We start from the raw sequence: 24823 nt of genomic DNA, 5'->3' as shown, positions 1-24823 counted from the left end.
CTTAGGTGAATGGGTAGGGGTACAATGTACCCCATACTCATTCACATAGGTTGGGGGGTGGGGATTTGGGGGCCTCCTTATTAAAGGGGTCTCCCGGATTCTGATAAGCTCCCCCACCCCAAAGCACCTTGTCCCCATGTTGATGAGTACAAGGGCCTCTTCCCAACAACCCTGGCCATTGGTTGTTGGGGTCTGCGGGAGGGGGGCTTATCAAAATCCGGGAGCCCCCTTTAATAAGGGGGCCCCCAGATCCCGGCTCCCGAACCTATGTGAATGTGTATGGTACATTGTACCCCTACCCATTCACCTGAGGGGGAAAAAGTGTTAATAAAAAAAACACAACACAGGTTTTTAAAGTACTTTATTAGACAGCTTCTTTCGAATTCGGGGGTCTTCTCGCTAGGCTCCTCCGCTATCTTCTGCTCTTTTACTAGCGGAGGAGCCCGTCTTTCTCCTTCGTTGTCGCTGTCCGGGGGTCTTCTTCCGACTTCGGGGGTCTTGTTCCGCTCTTCGCTTCTTCTGCCAGGCCTCCGCTATCTTCTTACAGCTCTTTTACTAGAGTTGGTCTTGTCTTGTCACTGTCTTTCTTCTTCCTTTGCTTTCCTTTCCTTTCCTGACACGGCGCTGGACGCGTTGGGCGGCGACTTATATAGGCATAAGGGGCGCGGTCACCATGTGACATCACCCAGTGACCCCTTATGCCTATATAAGTCGCTGTGCAATGTTGTGTCGTGTCAACATCGGAAGAAGAAGGCGTCGACAGCGACAAGACTGGGCCAACGTTGGTTTAAGAGCTGGAAGAAGATAGCGGAGGCCCGGCAGAAGAAGCAAAGAGCGGGACAAGCCCCCCCAAAACTGGAAGAAGATCCCCGGACAGCGACGACTAATAAGAAAGCCGGGCTCCTCCGCTAGCAAAAGAGCAGAAGATAACGGAGGAGCCTGGTGAGAAGACCCCCGGAGCTGACTAATAAACTCCTTTTAAAACCTGTGTTTATTTACACTTTATTTTTCCCCCAGGTGAATGGGTATGGGTACATCTTATTAAAGGGGGCTCCCGGATTCCGATAAGCCCCCCCGCCCGAGACTAACAGCCCCCAGAACACTGAGAACCGAATGATCAGCACTCTTTGATCGGTTAGTTCTCAGTGCAGAGCTGGTGGGGGACAGATGCAGAATTGGATTGAGTATAAATGTTTCATTTTTATTTTTTTCTAAATCCCATACTTCTCTTTTAACATGCAACTAGTGCAGACTACTACTAGAGTAGTATTCACAAATACAAAAACAGTGCAGCGCTTCCCAAATATTATGAAACAATTAGCATATATGGATATTCCACCATATGCAAAACAATTATAAACCGTGCAGGATCTACTTAAAGTGCAAACAGTGCAACATTGCAAAAATGTGGTTCATTTCGTAACACATAAACGCAGTAAAGTGCAAAAAATCATAAATGAAAGTTCAAAATGTTAGAGTTCAAGCAAAGATGCTTCCAACATGGATATCTATGTAAGTGCTCCTTGGTGTGATAAAGACACATGTGTACTCACAAGTGTTCTAAATTCCATCACCACTATGCACTCACCAGAGCAAGCACAGAAATCCGCTTGATATAATTAACATTCAGGGCCTTCCTAATCCCCACAGTAGATAGACCAGGCAACAGTCAGACACGTCCGGGCAAATTGTCCTATACAGGGAATAGCTGACCTCACGGAGCCCAAAGATTATATCACAGTGCAGTAATGGATTCAACTTAAAAGGCATACATATTCAAAGATTCCCATGTGGATAATGCAAGATAAAAAAAATGGCTGGACATACCAAGTTGGCCACCCCTCTGGGAACCAAATGCAATGGCGTGACGCCAGCATATCAGGCTCCTCCCTATGCGTTTTTGTGCGCATGCAAATCTTCAGGGGGATGCCTGTAGTAATCCCTGTATATGCCCACTTTTTGATCAGGGTTTTTTTTTTTTTTTTAGACATCGTGGAGATTGGTATTTTTTTGCTTTCACTGAACTCATTTTTGAAAAGCATTCAATACTTTTAACAGCAAATGTATGCTTAGTAAACACATGCATGATTGGAGTTGGCTTTTCCAGCAGCATCAATATATATCAAGCATATGGTAGCCATAAAATATAATATGTTGTTGTTAAAATATTCAAAAGGTGTAACCATATCTTCACTGTTTACATTAAAGAGGAACTGAGATGTGGAAGCTGTGCCTCAAATAGGCAAGCAGATGCCATAAAAAGTCAACAATATTGTATATGTGCTGCAGCTGATCTTCTCCCCAATTATGATGTTACCGTGCATTGTTCTTCATCTTGGCAGAGGCAGGCCTTTGCATCCTTAATTTAAAACTGCTCTTCTGAAGCCTAGTGATCTGATAACTGGCAAGGGAATATTCAAGAGTGAAAAAAGTAGGGAGATGGTTGCCTACAGCTTTCCCTCCAGCAACGAGAGAACAGTAAGACCCACCAGTCACAGGCACAGTGCTTGAGATTCACAGTCTGGCAGTGCACTGCTATTTTTCAGAATGAAGTCAAGACAAATCATAAATCTTTCAGGGCACTTTTTAGGCACAATTAACATTTCTAGATATCCCCGATAATATAGAAAATCTTAACTTTTTGAGTTTAGGTCCACTTTAATGTAGTGTGGCTTTGGTGTCAAATGGCAGGGATCTTAAAGTGGTTCTAAAGTTTGTATGCATGGAGATAAATAACCTGTGCCCCCTTAAGTACCTGAGCCCCATCTCAATCAAGCGATGTTGCACAAGGGCCTCGGCTATCCTGGACTCTACCTCCTTGAAAGGAGGCGAGCAGGGCCAAACAGTGGCTTAGCTTGGGTGCCCCCATAGCAAGCTTGCTTTGGGGGCACGCGGTAGGAGGGCCAACGAGAGACGTGAGGAGGATCCGGGCTTCTCTGTGCAAAAACCACTGCACAAAGCAGGTCAGTATAACATGTTTGTTATTTTTAAGAAAAAAAATAAAAACGAGTTTAATATCACTTTAATATAAAAGTTCAAGTATACTTGAACACTAAGGGCCGGTTCACACTGCGGGCGATGCGAGGCGACGCGACTTGCCTCGTTGCAATCTGACAAGTCGCCCCCGTTCTGTACAATGGAACCGTTCGCTCCGACTCAGAAAAAAGGTTCCTGTACTACTTCTGGGCGACCTCGGGGCGACTTGCATTGACTTCATACAGAAGTCATTTGCAAATCGCCGCTGAGGTCGCGGCAGGTCGCGGCGAGGCAAGTCGGTGTCGCCTCGCATCGCCCACAGTGTGAACCGGCCCTTACACAGTCAGGTTGGTCCACAGGTGTGCAGACATTGTTTACCTCTATTATTCAGAACAATAACAGACAATCTTCCTTCATTGGTTACATCAATAAGCAAACAAAAAGTCCTAGCCTCCAGCAACAAAGTAAGGTTTTGTATGGATGTCCTTGGTGGTTCCAGCAGCCTCTCCAAGTCTCTAAGGCTACTTTCACACTGAAGCATTTTTCAGACGCTAAAGGGCTAAAAATGGCATCTGTAAAGTGCCTGAAATATGCCTCCCCTGCCACCCCAGTGTGAACGCCCAAGTTCTTTCACACTGGAGCAGTGCACTTGCAGGACGGTTAAAAAAAAGTCCTGCAAGCAGCATCTTTGGGGTTTTGCAGGATCTGTGAATACACTGCTCCTAAAACGCTCCTGCCACTGCCGGAGCTTTTAACCCTTTTTCAGACGCTAACTGGGAGTTAAAAAAAAATAGCGATGTTTTTACCGCCGACGCCCCCCCTGCTCCAGTGTGAAAGTGCCTTAAGACACCGACTACAGCCTCCTAGTCACATGTAGCCTCCTAGTCACATGTCGAAATCTGAGGTAGAGCCCATCTGCTTAGAAAGTACCACAATCTAGGCCTGGTGTAAATCCTATTAAGGACTATACCCTTGGCTGTTTTAACAGTTTGTATTTTTTAGAGTTATGCTAAAATTAGGATACATTTTAGATTTTTTATGCAATATTTAGTTGATTTAAACATGTCTGAATATCATCTTTTTTTTTGCTTATTGTGTCTTTTCAAGTACCTGATAAAAAATGGACTGAGCTAGATGTGTCCCATCAGCGTGCTTACACTATGCGTCTTCTTGATGCACTGGAAGTCACAGCCAGGGAAAAACGACTAAAGGTGGGCCGGGCTTTGCTATATCTAGCACAAGGTAAGGTAGTAGTCGTTGAAGTGTCTAAATGTGCTTTTCAATCCCCTATGTGTTATTTGTTCTATTGATACTGTTATATTAAATATATTTGTAGGTACTTTTGGGGAGTGTAGCTGTGAAGCTGAGGTCCAGACCTGGCAGCGACATAACGTCTTTCTTTTGTTGGAAGCAGGGGCGTTTAATGCCTTTGTGGAACTGCTGAACATGGAGGTCGAGTGAGTAGGAATATTATTGAATAAAGAATCCGCTTCTAGGTTGTTTTGTCAAAGCTTAATTGAATAAGCTGAAGTTAGAAGATGATTGGTTGCTATGCACAGTTGCACCAGATTGTGCGTACTCCAGTTTTAGTAAACCTCCCTCAGAGTGTCCATTAACAAGTCCGAACGCTTTTGCCCCCTTCCAGTCCAGGCAAATATTCAGCTTTTAACGCTATCACACTTTGAGTGACTCAGGCACGCAACACTGTGCCCAAATAAAATTTTTATAATTTTTTTGAGACAGAATTTTGTTTTGGTGGTATGTAATCCGCACAGTTTTTTTTTTATTTTTTTTTGCTATATAGCTGAAAAAGTACCAAATATTTTGAAAAAAAACCCCACTTTCTCTTATATTCACCGACCGACACAGCTCCTCTCTTAGCCATTGGGTTGTTGCACCACTTTTAGGAGAATACTAGGCATTACATGTTATGTAAAACACAAAACTTTCCAGTTCTGCCCAAGGGCCGGCCCCTTAGGTAACAACCCCCCAGCCTGCCATGCAGTCACCAGTTTTATTTTGCCTAGTGAAGAAGGACCTAGGAACCCTGACGGGCCCACCGGTCCGTCTTTTTTTTTTTTTTTTTTTTTTCTGCAGAAGCTTGGCTTTTTGGTCCTGTGATCTGCTATCAACAGCCGGCTGGGTGACAGGCTAGATACCCTTTTGCTTGTAGTCTCCCCAGCCTGGCCAGTGAGCGTGTGCAGGTTGCAGGTACCCACTAGGCCGGCCACGACGAAACCTCAGCTCCAGAGGTGGTAGGTGAGCTTTTATGCTCTGGGGCGCACATATGACCGACCTACTGATGTCTGTGTCAGTGTGCTGAGGCCAGACACCACCCTGTACTGATCAGAGAGTGGGTCTGTATTGGAATGTTTCCCAGCTCTTCAGGACTGGCAAGTACAGCTCTCCCTGCCTCGGTGGGGATGAGCAGCTGGGCATTCCCTGGGAGGTCGATTCGGGGGTCCCTCACCTCCCTCTCCACTCTCCCTGTCCCTATCTTCCTTCCCCCCCTCCCTGTGGGGGATGCTGCATGTGGCTGCTGAGCGGTGTGTGTGTGTCTGTACAGCGGCTCTCCAGGGGGGCTTGCCTCTCACCAGTGGGGGGTCGGGGGGACTGCTCTAGCTGGCTGTGTCCTGAGTCCTGTTTCTCATGTCCCTGGCAGTGCCTGTGAGGCTGTGCCTGTGTCCCTTGCAGCGCTGATCAGCGGCATTTATTCAGCTCTGTCCCTCATGGTTTCAGTATCAGTGGCCATCTTAGGTGTGGGCAAGGGAAAGCATGCTCTCCTGTGCTTTGGCGGCCATATTCCCTGTAATTTGTCCTTATATTGGACGCAGGCGGCCACTCTCTAGAAGCCTGAACATGTTTTCAGCTTTCTCTAACAGCAGCATGTGTCCCTGTGCTCTGGCGGCCATTTTCCCAGTGTTATATGTCCTTATACTGGACGCTGGGCGGTCTTTTTCTTTGAGCCTGTGCAAATTGCAGAGCGGTTTCAGAGCTTTTGGCAGCAGCTTCCACTGACACAGAGGATTCCTCTGCACCTGGGAGCCCACAGAGACCATAGGCACTACCTGCTGGATAGCGCAGAACCTTTCAGGGTGGTGAGTCCTGCGGGAAAGAGCCCCTCAGCCAGCAGCAGTAAGGAGGGTGGGACTGTCACTGTCCTAAGTCCCCTTCAGGTGGCAGACAGGCTAGGGTCAGCATGGCTTCAGAAACTGGTGTTTCTTCCCCGAAATCCAGGCAATTGCAACCGGTTCGCCTGCGGAATACGCAGTGCCTTTGGACACCTTGTTGGCAGTCCTCAATTCATTAGTTGCCAAGATGGAGGCGGTGCGTGGGCGCAAAGGTGATAAAAAGTGGCCCCTGCCCCCCCGTCCTCTGGGGAGAGCTCTGATGCAAACTTGGGCCCTGCTGAGGCTGGTGACCCCTGCTCTGTCGTTTCAGATGATGCTGACCAGGACCGTTTGGAAAGTGAGGATGAGTTCCCGTCCGGGTCTGTGCGCGATAAAGCGCTTGTTGGAGCACTTATCGCAGCTGTGCTTGATACCCTGAAAATTTAGTAGCCAGCAGATCCCTCTGCTGTCATAGTGGTCCCTTTTGGGTCCTGTAAGCCAGCCCGTTCATCTAAGGTGTTCCCGTATCTGACTTATTTTGACAAGTTCATTTACAAGTAATGGGGTCGCCCACAACTGACCTTTTCGGTCCCCAAATACATCGAGGTGTGTTACCCTTTTGAGGAGAGCCTTCTCAAAAAGTGGTCGGCTCCTCCGGTCGTGGACCCCCCAGTATCCAGGTTAAACAAAATAACCACGATCCAGGTAGAGGGGACTCCTGCATTTAAGGATCCCACAAACAGGAAGGCTGAGGCAGTGGCTCGTTCCTTGTTTACGGTTGTGGGGGTCAGCCGTGTGACCAGTACTGGCATCCGCACTGAGTGGGCAAAACTGTTGCACCGCAAATTGGGAGAACAGGAGGCTTCTCCTGTCTGAGTGGAACTAGCAGACCAACTAGTACAAGGCCTTAAAGCGGAGGTCCACCCTAAAGTGGACCTTCCGCTCATTGGAATCCTCCCCCACTCCGGCGCCACAATTGGCACCTTTCAGGGGGGAGGGGGGTGCAGGTACCTGTACAGTACAGGTATCTGCACCCACTTCCTGGATAGCTCTCTGCGGAAAGGGGCGTAGATTACGCCCCTTTCCGAAAGTCCCCCGCTGCCTGCTGGGAAACACACAGATCCCAGAGGCAGCGGGTCCATCCTCATTGCGCAGCGCGACTCGCGCATGCGCAGTAGGGAACCGGGAAATGAAGCCGAAAGGCTCCACTTCCTGATTCCCATACCCAAGATGGCGGCTGCAGCACCCGAGAGACGATCGAGAGATCGGCTTCGGGTGCCGACATCGCGGGCGCGCTGGACAGGTAAGTGTCACTATTTTAAAAGTCAGCAGCTGCAGTATTTGTTGCTGCTGGCTTTTAAAAAAAAAAAACGCGCACTCCCGGCGGACTCCCGCTTTAAGTACGTTTGTGACACGGCGCTGGTTACTCTCCCTCTATTATCCAGGGCTTCAGTGTCAGCAGTGGTGCTGAGGTGCCTGATTTGGTTAAAATGCTGGTCTGCTGATCAGGCATCCAAAAGTGCCCCGACGGATCTTCTCTTCCTTGGCAACTGGCTCTTTGGAGCCTCTTTGGATGACATTATTAAAAATGTCACAGGTGGTAAGAGTACACTACTCCCACAGACCAGGAAGGCTAAGGAGCCACGCCGTAGGCACGGGCCCTCTTTTTCCGCTCACAAGCTGCTTTTGTATCCGCCCGGAGCTTCGGCTAAACGTCCCCAGCCCGACAGGACGACCACGGAAGGACAGAAACATCCCTGGAACCGCAAGCCTTACAAGCCTACGAACAAAAGTGCTACCACATGAAAGTTTGCCCCCCACCCTTGACTCTGGTCGCCTTCGGGAGTTTGCAGCCCAGTGGTCCTCTCGACTGTCCGACCAATGGGTCTGCGATCTGATTTCCTATGGCTACAAAATAGAGTTCCTCTCTTGGCCGCAAAACAGATTCTTCCTCTCCAGCAAACCCGTTCTCCCGGCTCGCCGAAAGGCCCTCTTGGGGGCAGTAAGGGACCTGCTGAATCGCGGGGTGAGTCTACCTGTTCCAGAATCGGAACGTTTCCAGGATTTCTACTATTTTTGTAGTTCCCAAGAAGGAATGGGGTACGTCCAATCTTGGATCTAAAAGCCCTCAATCACTTTGTGAAAGTGTAGAGGTTCAGAATGGAATCAGTTCGCTCAGTAGTCGCTGCACTCCGCCAAGGGGACTCCCTGGCATCCTTAGACATCCAGGATGCGTACTTGTACATACCCATATGCCTCTGGCATCAAAAGTTTCTGCGGTTTGCAGTCAGGGAAGCCCACTACCAGTTTGTGGCTCTTCCTTTTGGTTTGTCATCAGCCCCGCAAGTCTTTACCAAGGTATTGGCTCCAGTTTTGCCGTTGCTGGAGCAACGTGGGATCACGGTCGTGGGATACCTAGATGATCTCCTCCTGAGAGCATCTTCGGCCTTAGCATTAGAAGAGGATGTGGCGATCACCATGCAGACCCTGCAAGAATTTAGGTGGCTATTGAACCTAAAGAAGTCGGTGGTTGTACCGACTCAGTGTTTGCAGTACCTAGGCTTGCTGCTAGACTCCAGGGAAGCGTGATTTTCTCCCTTCAGAGAAACTGCAGACTCTCAGAGCCACGGTGAAACTGCTTATGAGCCACAAGTGGTCGTCGCTTCACTTCTGCATTTAAGTCCTGGGACTCATGGTGGCCTCCTTCGAGGCTGTACCATATGCCCAGTTCCACACCAGAGTTCTGTAGAAGGAGATTTTGACAAAGTGGGACAAATCTCCATTGTTCCTAGATTGACAGATCCAGGTGAGCCAGTTGGTCAGAGATTCCCTGATCTGGTGGCTGAGGTCCCGGTGCTTCAGTCCGGGAAGTCGTTCCTACCTCTGAAATGGACAGTGATCACAACGGACACCAGCCTATCCGGCTGGGTTGGAGTGATGGGGGTTCAATCGGCTCAGGGCCTCTGGTCGACGGAGGCTTGAACTAAGAGCGATCAGGCTATGCCTCTCCACATGGTCGATGAGACTGCAAGGGCGTCCGATCAGCTTCCAGTCAGACAACGCCACTGCAGTGGCATACGTCAATCACCAAGGAAGAACAAGAAGCTCAACCGCCGCACGGGAGGTCGCTTACATACTTCGGTGGGCAGAGCGACATGTACCGGCCCTGTTGGCCATTTACATCCTGGGAGTGGAGAACTGTCAGGCGGAATACCTAAGTCTCCAGATGCTGGACCCAGGAGAATGGGCGTTGCATCCAGAGGTATTCAGGCTAATGTGCGTGCGGTAGGGCACACCAGACGTGGCTCTTCTGGCCTCCTGTCTCAATCGGAAAGGTGCCGAGATTTGTGTCCACGACAAGAGATCCGTGGGCAGAAGCGTCAGACGTGCTGGTGGCTCTGTGGGATCAGTACCAGCTGATCTACGCCTTTCCTCCACTGAAACTGTTGCCACGTCTGCTTCACAGAGTGGAATTCGAGGGGATCCCAGTAATTCTGGTTGCCCCAGATTGGCCCCAGCGTCCTTGGTACGCAGACTTAGTACGCCTGGTGGTAGACGCCCTCTGGCGACTGCCATTGCGAGAGGACCTTCTGTCTCAAGGTCCGATTCTCCATCCTACTTTACCATCGCTGGCTTTAACGGCATGGCTATTGAGAGCCAGGTGTTGAGGAACCGGGGTCTGTCGGACTCAGTGATTCCAACTATGTTGAGAGCATGGAAATCTTCTTCTTGGAAGATATATCATCGTACCCGGAAGGCCTACAGGATGGCATCCGAGCTCCTTTTCCATATCCAGGTTCCTGTTGTTTTTTCAGCAAGGGATGGACCAGAAATTGGCGTTAAACACCATTAAAAGACAAATATCAGCCTTGGCTGTCTTTTTTCAATGACCTCTGGCGTTTTACTCACTAGTGAGTACTTTTTGTTCAGGGGGTGCGACACGTAGTTCCCCTGGTGCGTCCACCGTTACCCCCGTGGGATCTGAACCTGGTGTTATCGGCACTTCAAAAACCGCCATTTGAAAATATCAGGGTGATTCCCCTGTTGACTCTTTCCCATAAAGTGGTCTTTCTAGTGGCCATCACATCATCCAGAAGGGTTTCGGAACTGGCGGCCTTGTCCTGCAAGTCCTCCTGTCTGGTTATCCCCAAGGAGGTGGCCCTTCACGCTCTGGACGTGGTTCGGGCTGTGAAAGTGTATTTTTCTGCCACGGCTCCCTTTCAGAAGTCAGACTCACTGTTTGTTTCAGTGGCTGGTCCAAAGAAAGGCATGGTGGTGTCGTTGGACACCATTTCCAGGTGGATCAGACAGATTGTAGTATAAGCCTACACCTTGAAGGGGCAGGTGCCCCCCTTTCTGGTCACGGCCCACTCCACAAGGGCAATTGGAACATCTTGGGCCTTTCGACATCAAGCGTCTGTCGCTCAAGTGAGTACAGCGGCGACCTGGTCGTCTGTCTACACGTTTTTTTTTGTTTGTTTTTTAGCAGAAGAGTTTAGTAGACAAATTAGCATTACAGTGCAAAACAACATAGTAAGTCTGGTGGCATACAGGTATAGACAGCAGAAGCCACCTTAATCCGGCAGTCATCCTTTAGTTAATGATCCAACAGTATAGATGTCACGAGTACCATTTGCACACAATCATAAATGCATGACATCTTTAGTGCGATCTCACATACATTATGTAGGTCATATGAGCCCGGGGAGGGGGGAAGAAGAAAAAAAAGGGGGGGGGGGTCAGGGTGGTAGTGGACGGGGGGGGGGGGGGGGAGGGGATATACAGGAGAGGGGAGAGCTCAACTGGTGTGGTCCGAATCGGTAAGGGGGAGGGGGATCGAGGTCAGCAGAGGCATCTATCTAAGAGGACCAGAGTTTATCAAACTTCCCTGGGCATTGTCTACTTTCATAGGTCAGCTTATACAGGGGGAGCACCATGGTCACTGATCGCCTTCACGAGGCCAGGGTAGGGGTGTCTTCTAATTTCCATCTCAACAAAATCTCACGTCTGGCATGTTACAATGAGAAGGTAGCACAGTTTACTATACCTGTCCCCCTCAATGTCTGCCAAATGGCTTAATAGTAAGGGTTGAGGGTCAATCCAGAGATTCGACCCGGTCACATCATTCAGTGTAGAAACCACTGCTGTCCAGTAGGGCTGGAGTTTGGGACAGGACCAGACCATGTGCCAGAAGGTACCCACCTCTTGTTTACATCTTTGACAGATAGGATCTCTGTGAGGGTAAATATGCGCCAACCTCTGTGGGGTGAAATAAGCCCTATGCAGGAACTTAAATTGTATAAACCTGTCTTTTGCGGCAATCATAGAGGGAATGTATAAGGTTAGACACTCCTCCCACTCTTTTGCACCCAAGGATGGGATGTCTGCCCTCCATTTTTCCCAGGATTTGGTCAGTTTGGTGTCATATTCTACTGTAAGGTAAAGGTATAAGGTCAAGAGAGGTCTCCCCATTACTCTGGAAGTCAGTAGACGCTGAATGGAGTCCGATTCCAAAGTCAGGGGGCAGGGAATTGGGCCTCAAAGTAAGTGCATATGTTTGTCCCAGTTCCTGGAAAGTGATAAGCCTATCATCATGAACTATGTGTTTTAAGGTGATAATTCCCTTTTTCGCCCACAGAGAAGGGTCTGGGATACCGTTTAGGTGGGAGAGCATGGGGTTACACCATAGGGGCATATGTGGGGAGTTGTGGTTGGGCTTCCCGTAAATCTTCCTTGCCTGCCGCCAGACCCTCACCGTGGTTCACATCAGACTTGTCATGGATGAGCTAGCCCTAAGTCCACGAAACGGGAGGTTACTCAGAGCTGCAAACGAGCCAAGGATGGCCGCCTCCAGGGTGACCGGGTTTTGTCTGGGCTGGGAAAACCACCACCAGGCTGTGACCAGGACAGCTGCCCAGTAGTAAATCTGAAAGTTCAGGAGTGCCAGACCCCCCCCCCCCCCCCCCGCTAATGGGAGGTATAGTATCTGCCTGGCCACCCTGGGGGGCTTCCCAGCCCAGACAAATGATATCAGCAGACTCTCGAGCCTCAGGAAGAAAGTCCTGGGGATGTATGTGGGGGTGTTACGGAAGAAATACAGGTACTTGGGGAGATTGATAATTTTTTGCAGATTGACTCTGCCTACTGGGGTCAAGGGAAGGAAACGCCATGCCGCACATCTGGCCCCTAGTTGTGTCATGAGTGGCTGTAAATTGTCATCCATATAGTTTTGAACTTTACCACTAATTTTAATCCCCAGTTGCGTAACACTTTCTACCCATCTAAGCTGCAGATGAAGCACTCGAGGGGTCGAGGAGTGGAGCGGGAAAAGGATTGATTTATCCCAGTTAATACGGATCCCTGAGTATCGACTGAATCGGTTGATCAGTTCAAGTGCAGTTTGTAAAGAAGACGACACATCTGCATACAGAGACAGCTTTTCTTCAATTGGTCCTACCTGTAGTACCTTAATTCTAGGGTCTGCTCTCAGCAATATAGCCAGGGGCTCCATTGCAGGGGAAAATAAGGCCAGAGAGAGGGGGCACCCCTGTCTTGTGCCCCGGTCTAACTGAAACTTCCCGAGAGGCAGCCGTTGGTGCGGATTCTAGCTGAGGGACAGTAATACAACATGTGGAGCCAGTTTGTGAATCCCTGGTCGAACCCAAATTGCGAGAGCACCTCCCATAGGTAACCCCACTCAATGGAGTCGAAAGCCTTCTCCGCGTCGAGTGAGGCCACCACCCCCGTCTCCCCCCCGTCCGCTCTGTCTATGTGTGTGAGTAGGCGTCTGATATTAATGTCTGTGCCTCTTCTCAGCATAAAGCCTGTTTGATCACCGTGGACAAGGGCCGTAATGACCAAGCTTAGTCTATTGGTGAGGACTTTGGCCAATATTTTCGCATCCACATTTAGAAGAGATATAAGGCGGTACAATGAACATAAGGTGGGATCTTTTCCGGGTTTGAGGATTACGACTGATCGTTTCACTCATGGTGTCAGGAAGTTTCTCGATGCGCTTCGACGCGAAAAATAGATTGTGAAGTCTGTCAGAGAGCTCTGTAGCGTATTGCTTATAGAATTCCACCGATATTCCATCAGGCCCTGGCGTTTTCCCCGCCTGCATGGATTTAAGTGCCTGGAGAGTCTCCAAGACCGCAATAGGGTCATCCAGCTTGTTCCGGTATGTTTCCATAAGGGTTGGTACGTCAGTGTCAGCCAGGTATGTCGTCAGGTCTTCCTTACTGTAGTCTGACCTAGAGGTATAAAGGGATTTGTAGAATTCCGCAAAAGTGATTAATCCTGTCTGAAGTGCGAGTCAGCTGACCTGAGGAGTCCCTGATATGTGAAATGCTCAACCCCCCTACCTGTTCCCTGAATAGCCAGGCCAGCAATCTCCCTGACCTCTCCCCCTGCTCAAAGATCCGTTGGGACTATGCTAGCATTTTCTTCTGGGTGAGAGAGGTATGAAAGCAGATAACCTCTTTAGTCAGGACCTGCAGTTGTGAATAGTGTTGGGGATCGACCAAGGAGTGCCTCTGCGCCGACCGCCTCCCCCTCGGCCCTAGTCAGTTCTGCTCTGTGTTCCCTGCGTATTCTGGCAATGATGGTCTGGTAGCTTCCCCTCGTCGTAGCCTTGAAGGCATCCCACACAACCGTGGCCTCCGTCCATCCAGCATTCACCGCCCAGTATCCGTTCAATTCAGTCATGAATTTAGCATCCACAGCAGTGTCCGAAATCCAAAATCTGGATAGCCTCCATAGTCTAACAGCTGGCCCCAGGGAAAGGTCTTATCAGAAACCACGAATCAGACCAAGACAGAAGTACAATTAAATCACACTTGTTTATGAAATAAAAATAAAAAGGTAAATAGAAAATGCATAGTCAAGCATAGCCAGAGTCCAGTAACCGAATACATTAGTCAGCCAGGCTAGAGTTCAATAACCAGATCGGGTAATCAGCTAGGCCAGAAGTCAGGGATCCATGTAGAGCAACAGCAAGCAGGATAAAAAGCCAGAAGGGATGTCAACAAGCCAGTCTTTTAACAGAACTGCAGGAGATGGTTTCTTGTAATGTGACCAAGGCAAAGGCCGATAAGAAGTGAGCTGGACAGCTTTAAGTAGGCAGGTCATAAGAGATGGATAAGGAAGCTGGTAACTGTGAAGAGAGATGAGAGCTGGCAATTAGCCGACAGCTGAGCAGCCAGCCCAGAGAAGGAAAGGCAGCCCTGACAGGTCTAGTGTCAGGAGCAAGGGTGCGTGGTCTGAAATTCCCCTCTGCAGTATTTGTATGTCCGTGACTCTTGGAAGAACTGAACTCCCCGCAAAAATCAAGTCTATGCTAGAGAATGTTCTATGGGAGGCAGAGTGAAATGTAAATGCTCGGGATCTGGGGCGTCTCCATCTCCAGACATCTGTCAGGCCATAGGGGTCCGCCCATTCAGCCAGCCCAGGGCAATGGTGTCCCCCAGGTGTCAGTCTATCCATGTCTAGGTCAGGAACTAGATTGAAATCACCCTGGATGAGAGTATTGTCAGAGGCAAATTCGGCCATCTAGTGATTCGGCTAGTGATTTGATTCAACACCAGCAAGGAGGCCGGCAGAGGCAAATATAAACCCACAATGGTCCAGGTTGAGTAGACCGTCGTGTAAATAATGACATACCTACATCCGGATCCAGGGCCAGATCTAGGAGCCTGAAGGGGAGGGACTTCAATACCAGGACACTGACACCCCATCGCAAAACTAGAGTGGGTGGAGGGATAATGGTATCCCACCCAGGGTTTTTTAAGGGAGAGAATCCTGCTCCCGATGAGGTGCGTCTCCTGGAGCACACATATATGTGGGTTATACGTTTTAAGGAATTGGAACACCAGAGATCATTTAACCAGGGAGTTCAACCCCCTGGTGTTCATGAGAGGATGTTAAAAGTAGACATGGACTCTGGAGGCAATAGAGGGGTGAGGATCATTATGGATCTTGGATTGGACCGCTGGACCTGAGACAGGCGTCTCTGAAGGCAATGCAACGCTGAAATATCAAGATTTTTAGTGTTCAAATATAACCAAACCAAACTAAGAACAGTTGTAAAAACCCAATAACCAGAATGAAAATAAAAAAATAAACCATTGGCCTGTTAGGGGAACATTCCCCACCCCCCACCCAACCCCCTGAAACTTAGAAGGGTATACATCCCAAACTGTGTCAGCTCGCCGGCTGCAACAGGGGGTCTGTGTAAGAGACGAGTTCCGCCCCCCTGAAAGTTATTGGGGGGTCAGGCAGCAGACTGAGCAGCTCTCTTAGCGTGAGACAGCCGCCGGCTCAACATAGGAAGCTTTAAGGGACACAGATCTAGGAGGAGAAAGGAAACCTGTGTTGTGTCCCATCAGTAAAATCGATCCAAGAGGAAAATGGTAAGCATAGCATGAGCCCCCATGCGCCAGGAGTGGGCAAAGCAGGAAAAGAGGAGCTGCAGTTCGCAACATTCTCCTGACTGTGTCTTTTGTCAGGGGTACCGACTTAAAATCCCACTACAAAGGAGTTTACTTCCTCCATCGGAGGCGAACCCACCGTGGGTGCAAACAAGGCACAACAGGTGCAACAAAAGGTGTGGAGGTCTCAACCGTGGGATAGTTTGTGGTCAATCCAGTATAATTAAGGTGTTGTTCGACACTTGACGTCTGGTCGATCAGCAGGTCGGTGGCAGCGAGACGATTCAAGTATATGCCTCTCTGGGGGTGTTAAAGAAGCGGGTCGTCTCACCGTCCTGGACTCTTAGACGGGCCAGGAAGAGGATGCTATATCGGATGTTACATGCTCTCAAGGTTGCTTTGACATGGTCGAAGGATTTCCTGAGCTTTTGAGTCTCCACCGAATAGTCAGGGAAGATCATCAACCTGGCATTCTGATATCAGAGGTCCCAGACAGTTCTAGACGCATTGGAAAATTTTGTCTGTCTCTGAAGTTGAGGAGACGGAGGATGAAGGTTCGTGAGGAGGATCCAGGAGGCCCCGGTTGAGGTGGTATGCGGTGTGCCCTTTAAACCGCTTAGTGAGGCAACAGGCGAGCATCAGGGAGGAGGTCATGCAGTAAACCTTCCACAAAACACGTGGGACTGCTCCCCTCGGCACCCTCCAGCAGGCCGACAATGCAGAGATTATTGCGCCCGTTCCTATTTACAGCATCTTAAGCTCTGCACTCCAGGGCCATTACTTTGGTTTGAAGGGTGCGGAGTGCTGCTCCATGTTCTGACACTGGCATTGCTCACCCTTTGCTCGGTCTCAGCGACTCCGGACCTGAGTTTGTCTATATCCTGGCGGGTGAGACCCATATCCAGCTGCACAGCTTCTATCTTTGCTGCTAGCGTGGTTTGGCAAGTGGCAATGGCCGCCATGACCTCCGCCAGCCAGGGAGGCCGAGACTTGGCTGGGTCCATGGGGCCCGTCTGTGAGGCTCTATGGGCACTCCCTGTAGTGCGAACCTCCTCTCAGGGGTCTGTGGGAGTCTGGGGGGGGGGGGGGTGTCTGGCTGTGATGGAAAACTCAGTCGCTTACCCCCTTTGCAAAACTTCACACTCTAGTCCCGGCGCCTCATTCAGCTGGTTGGGGCCCGCGCTGTTATTTGTGTGTAGCCTGAGTAGTTTAGGGCATGTATGAGTGGGGTCCAGGGGCGCCAGGTAGAGTCACTAGCATCAATTGGTGCCCCCCTGGCAGTCCATGCCCCTTACCAAAAGTCCCCGGAGTGTACGGAAGTAGGCTCCGGATGTCCAGGTGTCCTCAGGGAATGCAGCAGCCTTTGTGGATGAGAAGGCCTGGATGTGTGCTGGGGACAACCCCCAGCCCGCCGTCCGTGAGCTGGGGGCTGCACGGGAGGAGGGGTCAGATGTGGTCTCCAGCCCGGTCCGGCTCCATGGGGACCGTCAGGAAAGGCAGCGGCTGTGGCCTAGTCACGTGTAGGCCGCTATGTGTCCCAGGAATAGCCAGCGTCTGAATTCTACAAATCCTCCCACAACTGTATGTGGCCTGCGGGTTATGGAGGGCTCTGCTTGCAGGTGGAGAAGGGACCGGGAAGTTCCGTCCGGCCGGAGGCTGGCAGGAAAGGCCGCGGATGCGGCCTACTCACTGCTGAAGGCCGAGATGTGCCCTCAGGGTAGCCGGCATACAACGGGGGACAGATTTCTCTGCCGCTGTGATCTGCCTACGGGCCTTGAAGGGCCCCGATCGGCTTTGCAGGGAGCGCCGGGCGCCTCCGTCCAGGTACAGTTTAGAAAGGCCGCGGCTTCGGCCTAAATTCTTGAGGGGGGGGCTGAGATACGGCTGGGGGGAAGTGCACTGGCCTCCAATCTCTCTCCCCTCTCTGCGCCCGTGACACCCCTTGATCCCCACTCTCTGGAGGGGCTAAACGTGGGGAAGTACTGCAGTCCTTGATCCGGATTAAAGCTGGAAGAGTTCTACAAGGTAGACGTCAGTGCATCGGCTGATGCCTGTTTTGACCGCCAAGTTTTGCAAGGCCGTATAGTTGCAATTGTATATGCAATATTTTAATTTTTCCAGTTTTTTTTGGGTAAAAACGCAGTACCTTTAAGTAATACACTGTTTAATTTCAGCATTTTTTGGTGCGGTTGTGGGTAGTCCCTCCTGTTGAGGGTACCCTGGTTTTGTGGTGGTTTTTTCCACGCACTGTTTTTTGTGGGTAAAGTTACACTAGTTCCCACTTGCCACAGTGGATGAAGTTTTTATGCTGTTTTCCCACCCCTCATTTGGCACTGCTTGGGGACGTCCCAATGGCTAAGAGAGGAGCTGTGTCGGTCGGTGAATATAAGAGAGAATAGGATTTTTTGGTACCCGCCGTAAAATCCTTTTCTCTGTAATTCACCAACCGACACAGCACCCGCCCCTCCTGTTTTTTCTTTACGTTATACTGCTTGTTGACGTACTGATGACTGCATGGCAGGCTGGGGGTTTGTTACATAAGGGACCGCCCCTTAGGCAGAACTGGAAAGTTCTGTGTTTTACATAACATGAAATGCCTAGTGTTCTCCTAAAGGTGGCGTAACAACCCAATGGCTAAGAGAGGAGCTGTGTCAGTCGGTGAATTACAGAGAAAGGGATTTTACGGACAGTACAAAAAATAGGATTTTTGTACTCCCTGTAAAATCCTTTTCTGTGTAATTCACCGACCAACACAGCTCCTCTCTGTAACTAAATGGATTTGTTAGCCTGCCACTAGGAGAACTAAATGTTCTCCTAGTGGCAAAAATGTAACACAATACACAGCATTGTCAGTACTGCCCAGGGGGCGGACCCTGTGCTAACAACCCTCCCTGCTGCCCCAGCAGCCTCAGTACGTCAACAAGCAGTATTACGTAGAGAAAAGGAGTACAAAAATCCTATTTCATCTTATATTCACCAATCGGCACAGCTCCTCTCTGTAACTAAATGGGACGTCCCCATTTAGTTACAGCAGTGCCAAACAAGGGGTGGGAAAAAAACAGCATTTAATCTTCATCCACCATGGCAAGTGGAAGCTAGTGAAACGAAACCCACAAAAACAGCAGTGTACGAAAAAACACGCCCCCATATAACCGGGTATTCTCAACAGGAGAGATCCCCAACACCGCAACCTTTTTGCGGAAGTAATGCAACAGTGCATTAACAAACAGTACTGCGTTTTTATTGAAAAACCAGGAAAAAATCTCAATTGCAACTACACGGCCGCCTGCAAAACTTTGCGGCCAAGATAGGCATCAGCCGATGCACTGACGTCTACCTTGTAGAACTTGGTAAACGTATGGACAGACGACCAGGTCGCTGCCTTACACACCTGATGTCGGAAGGCCCAAGACATTCCGATTGCCCTTGTAGAGTGGGCAATCTGCAATCTTGCACCTGCCCCTTCAAGGCATAGACTTGTACTACAATCTGTCTGATCCACCTGGAAATGGTGGCAGACGAGACCGCCATACCCTTCTTTGGACCAGCCACTGAAAAAAACAGCGAGTCTGACTTCCAAAAGGGAGCCATGGCAGACAAATACACTTTTAGGGTCCTAACCACATCGAGAGCGTGAAGGGCCACCTCTTTGTGGTGCTTCGGCTTAGGACACAGCAATGGTAATACAATGTCCTCATTGATATGAAAAGCCGAGACCACCTTCGGTAGAAAGGACGGTTGTGGACGCAACACCATCCCTGTGGATGACCAGATAAGGCGACTTGCAGGACAAGGCCGCCAATTCTGAAACCCTCCTGGCCGATGTGATGGCCACTAGAAAGACCACTTTTTGTGAAAGGGTCAACAGGGGAATCTCCTTGATATTCTCAAATGGCGACTTCTGAAGCGCCGACAACACCAGGTTCGAATCCCACGGAGGTAACGGTGGACACACCAGAGGGACTACATGTCGTACCCCCTGAACAAACGTACTCACTAATGAGTGAGACGCCAGGGGTCGCTAAAAAAAAGACAGCTAGAGTTGAAATTTGCCCCTTAATGGTGCTTAACGCCAACTTCTGGTCTACACCTTGCTGAAGAAACAGCATGATCCTGAATATAGAAAAGGAGCGTGGATGCCACCCTTTCTCCTCACAAATGGAGATATAAGCCTTCCAGGTACAATGGTGTATCTTCCCTGAAGAAGATTTCCGCACCCTCGACATCACTGAGTCCGACAGACCCCGGTTCCTCAGCACCTGGTTCTCAATAGCCATGCTGTTAAAGCCAGCAATGGTAAAGCAGGGTGAAAGATTGGACCTTGAGACAGGAGGTCCTCCTGCAGCGGCAGTCGCCAGGGAGCATCTGACACCAGACGCACCATGTCTGCGTACCAGAGCCGCTGGGGCCACCGGAATTACTGGAATCCCCTCGGCTTCCACTCTGCGCAGCAGGCGTGGTAACAGTTTTAGCGGAGGAAAGGCGTAGATCAGCTGGAACTGATCCCACGGAGCCACCAAGTGCGTCTGACGCTTCTGCCTACGGATCTCTTGTCCTGGACACGAATCTCGGCACCTTCCGAATGAGATAGGAGGCCAATAGAGCCACATCTGGTGTGCCCCATTTCAGGCACAGCAGCCTGAATATCTCCGGATGCAATGCCCATTCTCCTGGGTCGACTCAGATAGTTCACATGCCAATTTTCCACCCCCGGGATGTAAATGGCCGACAGGGCCGGAAGGTGTCGCTCTGCCCACCATGTGAGCAACCTCCCGATCAGCGGCTGAGCTTCTTTTTCCCCCTTGGTGATTTATGTACGCCACAGCCGTGCGTTGTCCGACTGTATCCTGATTGGACGTCCTTGAAGACACATCGACCATGTGTGGAGATACAGCCTGATCGCTCTCAATTCGAGCAGATTGATCGGCAACTCAGATTCTTCTGTTGACCAGAGGCCCTGCGCCGACTGAATCCCCATCACTCCACCCCAGCCGGAGAGACTGGTGTCCATAGTGATCACTGTCCAGTTCAGAGGAAGGAACGATTTTCTGGACTGAATCACCGGGGACCTCAACCACCAGATCAGAGAGTCCCTGACTGGCTGGCTCACCTGGATCTGCCGATCCAGGGACAGCGGAGGTTTGTTCCATTTTGTCAAAATGTCCTTCTGCAGGACTCTGGTGTGGAACTGGGCATAAGGCACTGCCTCAAAGGAGGCTACCATGAGCCCCAGTACTCGCATGCAAAAGCGGAGCCACGACCACTTGCGATTCATCAGTAGTTTGACTGCAGCTTTGAGAATCTGCAATTTGTCTGAAGGGAGAAAGACTCTTGCTTCCCTGGAGTCCAATAGCAAACCTAGGTACTCCAGACGCTGGGTCAGTACAATCACCGACTTCTTTAGGTTCAACAGCCACCCAAATTCTTGCAGGGTCTGCATGGTGCTCGCCACATCCTCTACTTCTGAGGCGGAAGATGCTCTCAGGAGGAGATCATCTAGGTAACCCACGATCGCGATCCCGCGTTGTCGCAGCCACGCCAATACTGGAGCCAGTACTTTGGTAAAGACTAGGGGGGCTGATGCCAGGCCAAAAGGAAGAGCCACAAATTGGTAGTGGGCTTCCCCGACTGCCAAACGCAGAAATTTTTGATGCTGAAGGCATTTGCGTATGTGCAGGTATGCATCCTGGATGTCCAAGGACGCCAGGGAGTCCCCTTGATGGAGTGCAGCGACTACTGAGCAAACTGATTCCGTTCTGAAACTGCACTTTTACAAAGTGATTGAGGGCTTTTAAGTCCAAGATCGGACGTACCCCTTCCTTCTTGGGAACCACAAAACAGATTTGAATAGGACCCCTGGAAGTGTTCCAATTCCGGAACTGTTACAATCGCCCCCTGATTCAGCAAGTCCCTTACCGCCCCTAGCAGGGCATCCCAGCGAATCGGGGATGCGGGTATGCTGGAGGGGAAGAATCTGTTTGGTGGCCAAGAGAGAAACTCTATCTTGTAGTCTGGAAATCAGATCGCAGACCCATTGGTCAAATAACCGGGAGGACCACCGGGCTGCAAACTCCCAAAGGTGACCCCCCCACCCGAGACCTGGGTGGGGGCAAACCTTCATGTGGTAGCACTTTTATTCGGAGGCTTGTTAGACTTGCGGTTCCAGGGACGCTTCTGACCGTCCGTGGGCATCCTGTCGGGCTGGGGACGTTTTGACGAAGCACCGGGCGGACGAAAAAGCAGATTGTGAGTGGAAAAAGAGGGCCCTTTCCTGCGGCGTGGCTCCTTAGCCTTCCTGGCCTGTGGGAGTAGTGTACTCTTACCACCCGTGGCGTTTTTAATAATGTCATCTAACGGGGCTCCAAAGAGCCGGTGGCCAAGGAAGGGAAGATCCGTCAGGACTTTCTTGGATGCCTGATCAGCAGAAAAGCATTTTAGCCAAAATCAGGCACCTCAGCACCACAGCTGACACTGAAGCCCTGGATAACAGAGGGTAGAGTATCCAGGGCCGCGTCACAAAAGTACTTAAGGCCTTGCACTAGTTGGTCTGCTAGTTCCACGCAGACAGGGGAGGCCTGTTGCTCTCCCAATTCACGGTGCAAAAGTTTTGCCCACTCAGTCAGTGTTTGCGACACCAGTGCGGATGCTGGTACAGGTCGCACGGCTGACCCCACAACCGTAAACAATTAACGAGCCACCGCCTCGGCCTTCCTGTCCATGGGATCCTTGAATGCAGGAGTCCCCTCAACCGGGATCATGGTTACTTTATTCAACCTAGATACTGGGGGGTCATCGACCAGAGGAGCTGACCATTTCTTGAAAAGGCTCTCCTCAAAGGGGTAACACACCGCTATGTTTTTGGGGACCGAAAAGGTCCTTTGCGGCCTACCCCATTCCCTGTAGATGAACTTGTCAAAACAAGTCAAATACGGGTATACCTTAGGAGAACGTGCTGGCTTGCGGGAACCAAAAGGGGCCGATACATCAGCAGAGGTATCCACTGGCTCCTGGATCTTCAGGGTATTACGCACAGCTGTGATAAGTGCTCCAACCAGCGCCTTATCGCTCCCTGACCCGGATGGGGAATCATCCTTGCTGCCCGAATGGTCCTGGTCAGCCTCGTCTGATAGGTCAGAGCAGCGGTCACCAGCCACAGCAGGGCCCAAGTCTGCATCAGCTCTCCCCAGAGGAGGGGGGGGGGCAGGGCCTTTTAAGCGCACCTTTCCTTCCACACACCGCCTCTATTTTTGCAACAAAACAGTTAAGGACCGCCATCAGGGTGTCCATGGGCACAGAGCTATCTGCAGGTGACCTTGTTGCAATAGCCTTGATTTCGGGGGAAGAAACACCAGTTTCTGAAGCCATGCTGACCCTACCCTGTCTGCCACCTGAAAGGGGACTTAGGACAGTGAAGGTCCCACCCTGCTGCCGCCGCCCTTGGATTCCTAGCGCCAGACTCACCACCCTGGGGCGTTCTGTGATGGGTAACCTCCTGGGGACTACAGGCACAGCTAGTAACCAAGTGCAGAGTGAAAAAGCTTTGTTGGCAGCAGCTGTAGAAAAGAGCGGTGAAACGATCTGCAGAGCTTGCACCAGCGTTCAGGGAATGGCCATACAGCGTCCTGTATACACAGGGAACACAGGAAACAGCATGTGATAACACATGGTATGCTGTCACAAGAGAGCTGCGGTGAAAAGAGCACTTGGGCTTCAAAAAAATGTCTGCCAATGATACTAATAGGAAAATCTCATAGATAATGGCCGCTGAGGCTCACAAGGGGAACCTGCTCTGCCCTCAGCCGGACAGCACCATGCGGTGACAAGAGAAATCATAAGACAGCACTGCCTCTAACCAGCAATAATACCTCCACAGACACCTTTTTTGGGATCCCCCACACTGGGACCAGGACCATCGCTAGCCGCACAGACCCCCTATAGGTGAGAGACCCAGCGATCCCCATACACACCCCGCCAGCAGCACCTGCAGCCAAGGAGAGAAGATAGGGACGTGGGAGAGAAGAGAAGGAGGTGAGGTGGCCCCCGAATTTACCTCCCAGGGACTGCCCAGCTGCTCAACCCCCCGAAGCAGGGAGAACCGTACTTACAAGTCCTTAAGAGCTGGGAGACATTCCATCACAGACGCACTCCTGCGCAGTTACAGGGTGGCTGCTGGCCTCGGTATACTGTGATCCAGACATCAGTAGCCCGGTCATATGTATACCCCGGAGCATTGAAGCTCACTGACCACCTCTGGAGCTGAGGTATGTTGGGGCCTGCCGAGCCTTAGCTGCGACCTGCACACGCTCCATGGCCGGACTGGGGGGGCTACAAGGATAACTCAACCAGCCTGTCATCCAGCCGGCAGTTGATAGAAGATCACAGGATCTTTCATCTTGCGCAAAAGTATAAATCCTACGTCAAAAAAATGGACCAAAGGGCCTGCAGGGTTCCTAGGTCATTCTCCTTTACTAGGCAAAATAAAACTGAGGCTGAGGCTGCTGGGGCAGAAGGGAGGGTTGTTGGCACAGGATCCACCCCCTGGGGGGTACTGACAATTCTGTGTATTGTGTTACATTTTTGCCTAGTTCTCCTAGTGGCAGGCTAACAAACCCATTTAGTTAGAGAAGAGCTGTGTCGGTCCATGAATATAAGAGAAAATCCTATTATTTCTTAGTTTTTGTCATAACATTTTGCAAATAAATCTTTCTTCATTAAAATGGGCAAAAAATTATTCAGCTGTTTTAAAAATAACCCAAACTAAGAAATATAGTATTTTTTGTATATAATTTAGTTTATGTGAAGGTTAAAGAGTCTGCAAACACAGGACAGTACAAATACCCCTTTTTGGAAAGTAGATAGTCCACAGTAATTTAGTAAAAGGCATTGTGAGTTTTTTGAAGCTGTCATTTTTTGCTTTTTGCTTTTCACAGCCTATATGCATAGGAGGGTCCTGGACCACCAGGACGGAAAAAACATTCACAAAAGGATGTATAGTTATGGTCAACCATTCTTACCACATCAGAGATTTTATGAGCTAAGGCTGATTTCCAGTTTGTAAGTATCATTAAAGTGGTTGTAAACCCTTGCAAACCACTTTGACCTACAGGTAAGCCTAGATTAAGGCTTACGTGTAGGTCCAAGAAATATCTCCTAAACCTACACGGTTTAGGAGATATTTACTAAAAGACAGGCACCGCTGTCTACGGCGCATGAGCCATAGACAGCGGTGCGCAGGCGCACTATCGCTGTTAGCAGCATGCCGCTGCTAGCGGCGATATGCCGTTAGTGGCGGCTCCCATGCGCAGGAGT

At 50.2% G+C, this 24823-nt stretch overlaps 1 protein-coding gene across 4 annotated transcripts in view; it reads left to right on the top strand.

The window, feature by feature from the left end:
• Window positions 1-24823, top strand: part of STRIP1 (striatin interacting protein 1) — a 722689-nt gene that overhangs the window by 375054 nt on the left and 322812 nt on the right. For 3 of the 4 annotated variants that reach the window (XM_077467363.1, XM_077467360.1, XM_077467361.1), the window contains 2 exons: window positions 4084-4218; window positions 4313-4433. In XM_077467363.1, the coding sequence (XP_077323489.1) occupies window positions 4084-4218; window positions 4313-4433 (256 nt within the window). Of the gene's footprint in view, window positions 1-4082; window positions 4219-4312; window positions 4434-24823 lie in introns of all 4 variants that reach the window. The other variant, XM_077467362.1, reaches the window with a different exon arrangement.

The sequence above is a fragment of the Lithobates pipiens genome, unplaced genomic scaffold (genome assembly GCF_037356315.1).
Source record: "Lithobates pipiens isolate NorthernLeopardFrog02 unplaced genomic scaffold, aLitPip1_a1.2 Scaffold_52, whole genome shotgun sequence".
NCBI classification, from domain to species: domain Eukaryota; kingdom Metazoa; phylum Chordata; class Amphibia; order Anura; family Ranidae; genus Lithobates; species Lithobates pipiens.
The sequence above is the reverse complement of the archived record's forward strand: the minus strand, read 5'-3'. Positions and strand labels throughout refer to the sequence as shown.